At 36.7% G+C, this 13,058-nt stretch overlaps 1 protein-coding gene across 1 annotated transcript in view; it reads right to left on the reverse strand.

Moving 5' to 3' along the window:
- CDK14 (cyclin dependent kinase 14) overlaps nt 1–13,058 on the reverse strand; it is a 554,405-nt gene that overhangs the window by 103,840 nt on the left and 437,507 nt on the right. Inside the window, exon 11 of the mRNA XM_082846673.1 lies at nt 6,342–6,390. Coding sequence (XP_082702799.1) covers nt 6,342–6,390 — 49 coding nt within the window. The remainder of the gene's footprint in view (nt 1–6,341; nt 6,391–13,058) is intronic.

Genomic DNA, 13,058 nt, shown 5'->3' on the forward strand with positions numbered 1-13,058 from the left:
TACCTCCCAAGATTGGTATAAAGATATGAAGATGTGACAACATATGTGAATCCTATAGAGCAGAAGGCCATCCGATGGTTTACTACACCCCTGTCAAGCCAGGACTATGGATTAACAAGTATACGTCAGGCCTTTGACTAGGTACGTCTCGCGTGTTATCACATTTATGCTGTTGCTACTGTTAGTGATCAGGGTTAGAGCTCTGGCAGATTGTCCATCTCTCTCTTGGACAGCTTTCTCTTTGTCCTCCTGGCATCTGCCTCCAACCTGTGTCTCTGGACAGACCTTTATGCTGTCTTCTTTGACTCCCACCAAAGCCTGGAAAGCATCTCCTGTTTGAGGACCTCCTCTTTTTCCCCTTCAAGAATCCACTCTTCAATTTTCTAGAATTGCTCTCTGTTCAGTGGCAAGGGGTTTAATAGATCAGATAAACATCACACCTACCCAATGCTTTCAGTGACTGAACTAATGATTCATTCTTGTGAAACTGAATGATCCAAGAAATTGCTCTGAACTGCGACTTTTAAGCAGGCAGGTGAGACTTAGGGGCTTCCAAACAATACCCTGTGTGGGTGTCCAAGGTCAGGACAAGAGACTGGCTTGGATCTGATTGTCCAAGTGTTGAAAACTATATTTTCAGGGGTGTGGTAAGGAGCTACACCCCACGTAGCCTCCCAATGCTGAACTCAAGTCCCCAGAGCTGGGCAGTCGACAATTGCAGCTCCAGCTCATCCTCTGAGTGAAAAGAAAGGAATTCCAAAATGTCTGCTTTACTGTCTGCTTTAGAGCTTGTCACCCTCATAAATCCACCCCTAAAAAAGTGCATGGATGATGTAAAGAATAATTTCTTTGAAAATATGGTGAGAAGAAATCTTCAGGCACTAAATAAATTGAAACTGTTACTTTGAAGTAAACAGAATTATAACAAAAATGATCAACAATGAAAAAAACGTGAAACTGGAGAAAGAGGATTTAAAGATCTGGCTCAACTCAACGGCTCCTCCTAGCGTCAGTAACTGTACTTACCTTCCTCTAACATTTCTAAGCAACTGTAGAGAAACTGAAAGCTTGAACTTACTTTGCAATATATTATTACTTTACAAAATTTTTGATCAACTTAGAACAATAAGGCAGAGTAGGAAACAGGGCTTTTCTTTCTTGAGAAGGCACCTATTTAAATCTTAATGGAATGCAATCAGACATGACAAGAAAAATACAATAGAGAACCACCAATATTAGTATACAGAGTGAAATTTATGTTGTTTCTCTAAATATTATTTTAAATACATTATGCTTTATGCACATGTAGCATGACTTTCTAGCAAGTCATCTTTTTTAAAAATTAATTTATTTGTTTTTATTTTTGGCTGTGTTGGGTCTTCGTTGCTGCACACGGGTTTTCTCTAGTTGCGGCGAGCGGGCGCTACTCTTCTTTGCGGTGCGCGGGCTTCTCATTGCGGTGGTTTCTCTTGTTGGGGAACACGGGCTCTAGGCGCACAGCTTCAGTAGTTGTGGCACATGGGCTCAGTAGTTGTGGCTCGCGGGCTTAGTCACTGCACGGCATGTGGGATCTTTCCAGACCAGGGCTTGAACCCATGTTCCCTGCATTGGCAGGCAGATTCTCAACCACTGTGCCACCAGGGAAGCCCAAGTCATCTTTAAAGTATGTTTTGGAAGTTAATCAGCGAATTAGATAAAACATTCAAGGAAAGCTCAAGTACGCCAAGCTGGAAAACACTTCTAAAGCTCCTAAATTAAGGTTTGTGACCCTGCTGGTACCTTCCAATACATGCAGGCAAACGTCTTCTCTCTTTTTGCATTTCCATAAGGGTAGCCTCATTATAATGTCTCTGAATTTACTGCACATCTTAAAGTATCATCTGTTTTTAATTCTTAGGAGCAATCCAGTTGGACTTGCTAACCAGAGGGCTTATAAGCAGAACTAGAGCACTGGGTGGAGGGGACAGGACAAGCTGGCCTACACCTGTTCAAAGTCTACGGATGTGCTTTGCTTTATCAGCTATGACCTGTGTTTTCCAAATCTGTCTTCTGTGACTTGGTGGTTTATCCTTAGTTCTCTTTTTGCTACTTTCAAACCTCCAAAATTGTTCAGCTGCTAAAAAGTTCCAAAACAAGCAAATGCATTCCTGGAATCCTACCCTTAACTTTGCTGGAGAGCATACACTAAGGCTTCTTCTCCAGCCAAAATAATGAAAGATCTTTTAACTGGCTGAAATACTTGGTTGATTGCACATGCATGCCAATGTCAGACAACTATAAATAGAGAGATCAGGAAGAAAAATAGGGAGAGTCTTTATAACTCCAAGGAAATAAAATGGAATGTTTTGAAGGCCATCAGAAAGAACACATATTTATAAAATTAAGATTTGTCTCCCTTTAGTCTAAAATCCTCTTCAAGCAGGAGAGAACCCACATGGATCATGCACTTCCAGTAAGAGGAAATAAAAGGACCTTCTTTTCTTTTTGAATATGTATTTATTATTCTCAATCCTATAATTAAGACTTCTTTATATTATTCTTTCGAGTTCAGATATCTGCTGGATCTTCTGATATTTTTCTCCTATCACTGCTTTGCTTCCCCAGAATACTAAAACATCCTTCAAAGGATAAAATTATGCCCCATGGTTACTGGTATAAATGAAGTCAGCAGGGAATTGCATGGGTGTTACTTAGGGCAGACTTGGTCCCAAAATAAACTGGGTCACTTGTTACAGCTGTTCAAAGAGACTTGAGGATTCATTTCGCAAGAAATTGTACTCTCGGGGTTCCCTGGCGGCACAGTGGTTAAGAATCAGCCTGCCAATGCAGGGGACACAGGTTCGAGCCCTGGTCGGGGAAGATGCCACATGCCATGGAGCGACTAAGCCCATGCACCACGACTACTGAGCCTGCGCTCTAGAGCCCGCGAGCCACAACTACTGAAGCCCAAGCGCCTAGAGCCCATGCTCCGCAACAAGAGAAGCCACCGCAATGAGAAGCCCGCGCACCGTAATGAAGAGTAGCCCCCGATCGTCACAACTAGAGAAAGCCCGCGCGCAGCAACGAAGACCCAAAGCAGCCAAAAATAAATAAATAAAGTTTTTTAAAAAAAAAAAAAGAAATTTTACTCTCTTAGGCAGGTTCATCTATCCACTAGCTTCAACAGCTGTGTTAATACATATTTTTAACATTGTTACTTAATTTTGAACAGCAATTTACATGTGTATATTAACCTGCCCATCTTATATTAACCTATCTAAATTGAATTCAAATTAGTCCTTGCAAATTAGTTCCCTTTATTTTGAACCTATTACTGCTGTACAAGAGAATTTACCAATCACTTTGGTTTCGTAATTGTGCTGTTGACAAACAAATTAGTTAGCAGTAGGAAGAAAGCTAGCACTTGCTTAATAGTCTTTAAATGCAATTCTTCCGAATCTAGACCCCACTCTGAAGTGAGAGTTGTTGAAATGTCAATGATGGTTACAAGGTCACAAGTCGGTCTGTAGGAAGAATCAATAATATAATTAATGTCTGAATTCTCACTTCTCCCTAAATTGCATTGGGTTAGAACTGGCTGGAGGCTATAGCTTCGCTTTAAGGGTTCAGTACAAAACAGATACTAGAAAGTCATATTTTTATAATATTTTTAGTGATGATTTTATTACTTAGTTTTTTCTGAAATAAATCCTTAAGGCAACAAAAGAATAAGACTTATGGGGACTTGAAAATAGCATGGTTCTAAACAAGTCATGTTTATAATTTTAAAACCTTACTTCAAGCTCAGCATTTAATATTTTCTCTAAAATATTTTTAAAGAAATCGAAGGGTGGGACTCTCTTAAATGACTTTGAATTAATTCTCGGGTTTTTAAAAAGCATATGTGATGGTAGAAATTAAAAGAAAGATATTAACTACAATTCTATCAATGGATTTAAAAGACTTTACATTAAAATGTAATATTTCCTTCAGTATTTTACCTTGTTTTTGGTAGAAAAAATATAAATCCTATGTTCACGGAAAATGCAAATAATAAATATCTCTGAAGTGATATCTTAAAGAGAAACCGTGTTCTTATTTTGTGAAAAATCATATTCTGAAGAACTATCTGCCCTCAAAAGTAAAAGCGTATTTACTGAACCTAGCATCTTTTAAGAAAATTCAGAGATTGAGCACAATGCACACAGCTTTTAAAATTTCTAAAGCAGCAACACCAGAGGATCACACAGCCTGATTTTTGTCAATGAAGTTAACTACTTCTGTTGTGACACGAACAGTACCTCTCACAGAAAGGAAAGCATCAGGTCTTAGGTGGTCAGAATGAAGCAAAGCAACGCAAAGCTTGAATACTACTTCAGTTGTCTTTTTTTTTGGAAAGACATGAGATAACCTAGTTTCTCCTGATATAGAGTAATGTAAATGGACAAAAGCATCTTCTCTGAGAGGCATCCCACCAGTCACTTCCAATGGCTGAACAAGAAAGGCCATTCGTCTGGGCATACAGATGACAGGTGCTGAATACAAGTTGCGAAAATGAACAGCTGGAGTGGGCCAGGTGTAAATGCTGTTGGGGTCACATCCACAAGGGGACAGTGGATGAACTATCACTCAGCATCGTCTACAGACCTCCCCCTCCCCCATCCTGTCTTTTGTAGACTACTCTAAGTGGATAAAAATTGCCATTTATTTTTCTGGGTGATTTGGACATCATTCTAGTCCTGTCCCTCTGAAGGAAGGAAACAAGAGGGTTAGCTAAATTGGAGGCTATTCTCCACAAACGTCACTCTGCATGGATTTGCCAGATTTTCCTGTTACTTCAGAGAAAGGGTTAGAGATTCAATGGCTTTGTCAAGAATTGTTTCATAAAGTGGTTAGTGGCACAAAACTTTTTGAGCAATTGTGGGAAATGTGTTTGATCATTTAACGAAGACAGGAACTGTTATATGTATATATTACCTGGTATATGAAAGCACTTAATTAAAATGTGTTACCACTGATCAGTGAAGTTAGGGTGAAGGAGGATAAAAGGGTGAGGAACACATAGAGAATGTTCCCTCCCAGCCGAGGGCATGCTTCCTGTGGGAGATTCTAGATATTAAGAACTGACCCTTCAAATGGAAAATACGAAGTCTTGTGTTAGACAAAAATAATTATACTGGTGTGTTCTTCTTAGTATGAATTTAATCAAAATAAACTGCCAAATCTTTCAAATAATCCATGGAAGATTTTAATGTATTCATTCCATGAGTTCCTCACACTAAGCTATCTGCTGTTACCTACTGACAGCACTGATTAAAGGCATTTTTATTATCAAAAGTTTTTCTTAGGCTTCCCTGGTGGAGCAGTGGTTGAGAGTCCGCCTGCCGATGCAGGGGACACGGGTTCGTGCCCCGGTCCAGGAAGATCCCACATACCGCAGAGCGGCTATGCCCGTGAGCCACAGCCACGGAGCCTGTGCGTCCGGAGCCTGTGCTCCGCAACGGGAAAGGCCACAACAATGAGAGGACCGCGTACAGCCAAAAAAAAAAAAAAAGTTTTTCTTATTTGTTCCATAATTGATGGCATCTAAAATTAAACATGTCATAACGGTAAAAAGGGAGACAATAACACTAAATTCCCCATAGACAAAATTTTGTTATGACAAATTATAGTTTACTTAATCAAAGCAGATCTAGTTACCTTTTCTCTAATATAATGCTTGAAATGTGATACAGTCAGAGTGACTCAATTACTCTGCTTCCCAACTTTCAATGATTTACTAGCAGTTTGGCTTGCTATAAAAGACCTCTGAATAACTTGAGACACCCAGATCTTCAGATGTCATCAAATTTAGAAACCAATAAATAAAGCTATTTCAACAAGGTCAGATGAGAGATTACATAAACAGAGTCCATGTATTCCAAGTGATACGTGTGCTTAGCTTCCCAATAAGGCTCAGGGGAAAAATAGGTAAACTAAAAACATCTGAAAGATCAGTTTTATCTCGCTCAAAGGTTGTCACCAACATTATTTAGATTAGAAAGTCAGTTGATATATTGTACTCAAGAAATGCTATTTTGCTGATGCTAAAACATTTCTTGGAATCTAGTTAGAAGAAGAGTGAGCACAGTGAATTTCAGGATTAACAACTCTGGGAACCCAAATTCACAGAGTGTTGGCTCAGGTGGAACATGGGGGCTGGTACACAGTTAGGGCTTAATAACTGTTTAATGGTTAAACGAATGGATGAATAGACAACTGGGTGAACAAATGAAAGAATGTCATGACAAATTTATCAAGAGAGTTTTAAAAATTAAGAGAGAGAAAAAGAGAACGAGTATAAGCTGTATAAAAAAACTTACTTATTCCATGCTTGTCTGAGGTTTTTAGAGCTGTACAGGGTAAAGCGTTCTGAAATGAAAAAGAAAAATGATAAACAATCTTTGTTTCAAAAGTCTATATTGCCAGTATGTTAAAAAAAAACTTTTAAAAAGCTACTGTTCGATTTAGCCATAGCTATGCTAGACATGCTATGTCTTCACCTTAGATTAAACAAAAGAGTCAAACACGAAGAGCTAAACATTTTAAACAATGAAGCATTGTTTTCTTTTGTCTAAGGTGATTTGTTTCATAATTTGGTTTCCTAGTAATTATTTCTTAGAATAACTAAGTTTTAAATGGGTTGAAAAAAGAAATGCAAATTCCAAATATGCAAACTGTAGGTAGATTTATAGAAGAATATTGCCACATTGGTCCAGTGAAACCTGCTGTTTTTTCTATGAAGACATCTCTGACCAAACACAGTAGTGCTGGTTCTCCTTGCTTATACTATATGGCATTTACACATACTCAAAGCCAAACCACCAACGTCCTATAGTGTATACTTACATTTACCATTGAACAATCTTTATATTTTTAAAATGAAAACACAACATGTTTGTTTTACCAAGTTAGACAATAAAGTGGCATAGAATATACATTAATAATCTCTTCTCCTGCTCCCCATTTTTCACTCCTGATGATATAGCAATTGTTAATGGCTTGATATGTCTCTTTCCACATATTTATGTTTATAAATACAAATCTATCCATATATACAAATATATATATATACTATTTTAATTTTTAAATGCATTGTACAATAAACATTCTCTGAAATTTTTTAGGCATCTAATAATATATAGTGAATAGTCCTTCGAATAAAATAATATGTAACAATTGTTTTAAATCTGTGTAATATTCCATAGGGTAGAAGTACATAAATTATTGGACCATTCTACTGATGAAAATTTAGGTAGTTTCCAGCCCCTTTTTTTCTTAAAAACAATTTTTCAATAAATAATCCTTGCACATCTATGTCTATATACTGATGCTTTCTTTTCTGTCAAATAGATTCCCCGATATAGAACTGCCTGGCAAATGGTATGCATATTTCACATTTTAATAGCTGCTGACAGATTACTTTTAATTTTCCCACCAGCAATAAAAAAATAATGTCTCTTTTATATTATGCATCCCTGGGATGCAAGGATGGTTCAATATATGCAAATCAATAAATGTGATACATTATGTTAACAGAATGAAAGATAAAAATCACATGATCATCTCAATAGATGCAGAAAAAACATTTGACAAAATTCAACATCCATTCATGATATAAACTCTCAATATTTTGGGTATAGATGGAACATACCTCAACACAATAAAGTCCATATATGACAAGCCTACAGCTAACATCATACTGGATGGTGAAAGGCAGAACTCTTAGTGGAAAAGACAAGGTGGCTACTCTCACCATTCCTGTTCAACACACTACTGGAAGTCTTAGTCAGAACAATCAAGCAAGAAATAAACAAAAAAAACCCAAACCCCAACCAACCAAACAAACAAAAAAAAACACATCTTAATTGGAAATGAAAAAGTAAAACTGTTGCTGTCTGCAGACATGATTTTTTTATATATAGAAGATCTTAATAAAGACTCCACCAAAAACTTGTTAGACCTAATCAACAAATTCAGGGAAGTTGCAGGACATAAATTCAATATACAAAAATCGGTTGCATTTCTATATACTAATAATGATTAATCTGAAAAGGAAATAAACAATCCTATTTACAATACCATCAAAAAATATAAAATACCTAGGAATAAGTTCAGCAAAGTAGGTAAAAGATCTGTACACTGAAAACTGTAAGACATTGATGAAAGAAATTGAAGAAGACACAAATAAGTGGAAAGATAGTCCATACTCATCACTGGGAGAATTAATACATTGGTAAAATGTTCATACTACCCAAAGGCATCTATAGATTTAACTCAATCCCTATCAAGATTCCAATGGCATTTATTTTTTTACAGAAACAGAAAAAAGCAATCATAAAATTCATATGGAACCACAAAAGACCCTGAATAGCCAAGGCAATAATAAGAAGAACGAAGTTGGAGGTATTACACTTCCTGATTTCAAACTATATCACAAAGCTATAGTCATATACATACTATGGTACATATATATGCCAGTATGATACTAGCATAAAAACAGACACATAGACTAATGGAACAGAATTGAGAGCCCAGAAATAAACTCATGCATATATATGGTCAACGTTTGACAAGGGAACCAAAATACTCAGTGGAGAAAAGATAGACTCTTTAATAAACGGTGCTGGGAAAATAATGATACTCACATGCAAAAGAATGAAACTGGACCTCTATCACTCACAAAACCTGGAAGAGGATTAAACACTTACGTAAGACCTGAAACCACAGAAGAAAACCAGGAAAAATCTCTTTGACTTTCGTCTTCATAATGAGTTTATGGATACAACACCCAAAACACAGGCAACAAAAGCAAAAATAAATAAGTGGAACTACATCAATCTAAAAAGCTTCTGCACAGCAAAAGAAACAATAAACAAAATGAACAGGCAAGGTACAGAATGGGAGAAAATATTTGCAAACCACATATCTGAAAAATAGCTAATATCTAAAATACAGAAGGGACTCATATAACTCATTAGCAAGAGAACAAATAATCCAATTAAAAAATGGGCAAAGGACCTGAAGAGACATTTTTCCAAGGAAGATATTCACATGTCCAAGTACATGAAAAGGTGCTTGATCTCACTAATCATCAGGGAAATGCAAATCAAAACCACAATAAGATATCATCTCACACCTGTTAGAATGGCTGTTATTGAAGGGATGAGATAACAAGTGCTTGTGAGAATGAGGAGAAAAGGGAACCCTTGGGCGCTGCTGGTGGGAACTTAAACTGGTACAGCCATTATGGAAAAGAGTATGGAGTTTTCTCAAAAAAAGTAAAACTAGAATTACCACATGACCCAGCAATTGGGTATATATCTGAAGGGAACTAAAGAGATTTCTGCACCCCTGTGTTCACTGCAGCATTATTTACAATAGCCAAGACATGGAAGCAACCTAAGTGTCCCCTGATGGATGAATGGATAAAGAAGAATGTTACTCAGCCATAGAAAGGAAGGAAATTTTGCCACAACATGGATGGACCCTGAGGGCATTATGCTAAGAGAAATAAATCAGACAGAGAAAGACAGATACTGTATGGTCTCTCTTCTAGGTGGAATCTAAAGAATACTTAAACTCATAGAAGCAGAGGACAGGCAACAGAAGTGGTTGCCAGAGGTGGGGCACAGGGTTGGAGGTGGGGCAATAGGTGAAAGTAGTCAAAGGGTACAAACTGCCAGTTATAAGATGAATAAGTTCTGGGGATGTAATGTAAAGCACAGTGACTATAGTTAACAATACTGCACTGAATATTTGCAAGTTGCCAAGAGAGTAGATTTTAAAAGTTCTCACTCAAAAAAAAAAAAAAAATTGAAACTATGTGAAGTAATGGATGTGTTAACTAAACTTATCGTGGCAATCATTTTGTAATATATACACATATAAAATCACTGTGCTGTACAACTTAGACTTACACAGTGCTTTATGTCAATTATAACTCAATAAAGCTGAGGGACAAGACAGTGTTCTAGCAAAATAAAACACGGAGGTACGATGTTGAGTGACTAGTGTGAGAGGGACACTTCAGGTTGGGTGATGAAGGAACATGAGTTGCAAATAAAAGTCAACCAACACAATAAACAAAGTTCCTACTGGAAATCTGGTTGGAGTTTCATTAAAATGTATATTTATCCGAAAAGGCTGATATAAAATCTTTGTACATAACAACATGTTGTGTCTTTCCATTTAGAAAGGATTTGTGTGTACATCCTCCAGTAAAATTAAATGATCTCCTTTTCATATTGATCTCATTTCTTCTTAATCATTTAATACTTAATAGGCTTAATTCTTCTTAGTATTAGTTGGTGCCTTTTGTTAGTGTTGTCTGCTTTGATTTATAAGCTTTTAAAGAAAAGAAAGTGATTTATATTGCTTTTGTTATGGTATGTTTCACGTATAAAAATACCATTAGATAAAAAGAACAAAAAGAAATTTAATAACACACTCAGGTTCCTATCTCTAATTACAAAGTTTATTCAAAAGAAATCTCTGCAATGATTCATTCATTCAACTATTTACTGAGCAACTACTGTGAGCCAGGTACACCTCTTGGAGCTGAAGATACAGAGAAAGAACCAAACAGAAGACCTTCCTGCCTGTAGGGAGCTCTCATTCCAGTAGGGCATGTGCAGGGCTAGAGTGAGCCTGGAGGATGGGGTGTCTGGAGCAGACAGACAGCCCAGGAGAGATGGGCAGAAGACCGGCTCACACAGACTTTGTGGCCTTTAAGATATGATTTAGAATTTTTTTTTTTAAGGATCACTCTGGCTTCTGTTTGGAGAGTATACTACCAGGGGAAATAGTGTACATTAGCTGAAGAGCAGGCCTGATTACAAATATCCATTGTTCTACAGCTACAGGCAAAAGTGCTCACCAACAATTATGTATTTATTTGTTTCAAAAGAATTCCTAACATTTGAATTTATTCTCTACTAGATTGCATTATATAAGACCCAACATAATTCAGTCAGTTGGTGTAGAACAGAAATGTAAAGGCATATTCTAGGTTTGAGAATTAACTAACAAAGAAAGGAGAAATGGGAAGAATAGTTTTTTATAGAGGTTTAAGAAATTATTTTTATCTAAAAGTCTGGTATAAAAAGCAAGATATATTTTAAAAATAATTACATCAAATGTCCTTGTAAAACAAATTTGATCTCCTTAACTTTGTACTCCCCACAAAGCAATTTTAATAATTTGCTATGATTTCAGGAAAGAACAAGAATTCCATTACAGATAAAATTAATACAATCTTGGATTTACAAGTAAATTATTATTCTTAGCAATTAATGACTGCACATAAATATGAGTTCTAAGAATTGCCTCTATTTAGAGCTTGACAGGATATGCTAATAGAAATTTTTTTTTTTTCAGAAATACAATATGTCAGTTTTAGCTACGCATAAAAGAGCCAAAATTGATAGAGAAACATGCCATATGAAAATAGAAAAAATAAGGAAGAACAAAGTCTTCCTACCTTTACCTTCTGTCACTACTCACATAAACTCTTAATTCTTTTAGCAGATGTCACCTGGGCACCTGCTTGTATGCCAGGCACTGCACTGGGCGATGGGCACACAAAAATGAGGACGTCCCGGTTACAGTTCAGTGGCCCAGAAATGTAAATACAGAATTACCAACACGGGGTAAAATGCTACAATGTGGATATGGACGCAGTCCCCTGGAAGCACAGAGGCAGAGCCACTAACCCCATCTGTTTTCTTTTCCAAATGAAGACAGGATAAACTCAAATATCTGAAGCTGGCTCCAGTAACACACAGGACCTGATCTCTTGTATACAACATCTTTCAGATCTTAACTGTCCAAGTACACAATTTCAAATGGAGCCATTTCTAACATTTTCTGCAATGAGCATGCGTAACGTTTATAATTAGATTTTTTAAATTCTATTTTTAAAACGATTTCCATCATGAGTAAAAGCAATGTTCCATTAGAATGTAAGCAACCTAATTTCACTAGGTAAGTTTTGGAAACAAAAAGGTGCTTAAATTAGTGCCCCAAAACAGTAACAGGTGTATTTAATAAAATAGTCAACTGCTTATGAATAATTTTAACAGATTATTCGAGTATTTGATTAGGAGTGTTTTATACTGTTCTCCTCCAGTTGGGTTTATTTTGTCACTATTTTAATTTCAGCTTTCTCTTTCCAATTATGTTTAAACTAGAAGTTTAGAATGCCGTGATTTAAAGCATAGACTAACTCACAGCATAACAGAAGGGCAATTAATTTAAACCTGCAGGCTGATTTTCCCCTTCTCCTCTTATTGCAGGGACACTGCAGAGGATGGTCGCACACAGTGGGCGGCCAGGGAGGAGAGCTGGTAGAGAAGAAGAAATCACTAACTCTGTAACATGGTGGGGCAGGGGACAGAGGCTGGAAGGGTTTTGCTCAAACTGCCATGCTTATACACAGCAATTCGTTGAGATTCCACAGGAAAACACTGGAGAACAATGCTATATATTCTAAAGTTTCCTAGCTTAAAAGAGCTAAACCTGAAATGGCTTGAGGCAGTGTGAAAACAGATAAAACCTAAATTGGAATTTACTCATTTGCTTATACATATGTACTGTATACTCTAGGAAAGTAACTTTAATTTTTAATACCCTTATCCCCTTCTCACCAATGTTTTTTGGATCTTATAAGATACTGCTGTGTTTTTAACATCAATAACAAGGAAACATATGAGTAAGTAGTCAAATCAAGCAATCAATTAAAACCCCCAAGTACTGGATTGGCCAAAAAGTTCGTTCGGGTTTTTCTGTAACATCTTACGGAAAAAAACAAACGAACTTTTTGCCTAACCCAATATGTTCAAAGGACTTGAAAGGCTAAAGCAGGATTTGTAAGAACACTTTTCTTTCTTTTTTTAGGGGGGAGGGGTGCATGGAAAGGAGGGGTGGCAACAGAGACAAGATCTTTAAAAGTCTCAAACTTGTAAAGCAACTATAATAAAAATTTTTTTAAAAGTCTCAAACTTTAGTACACCTTTTACAAATGGATTTAATAGCATCTG

This window comes from Leucopleurus acutus (assembly GCF_964270905.1).
Source record: "Leucopleurus acutus genome assembly, chromosome: 9".
Lineage (NCBI taxonomy): Eukaryota > Metazoa > Chordata > Mammalia > Artiodactyla > Delphinidae > Leucopleurus > Leucopleurus acutus.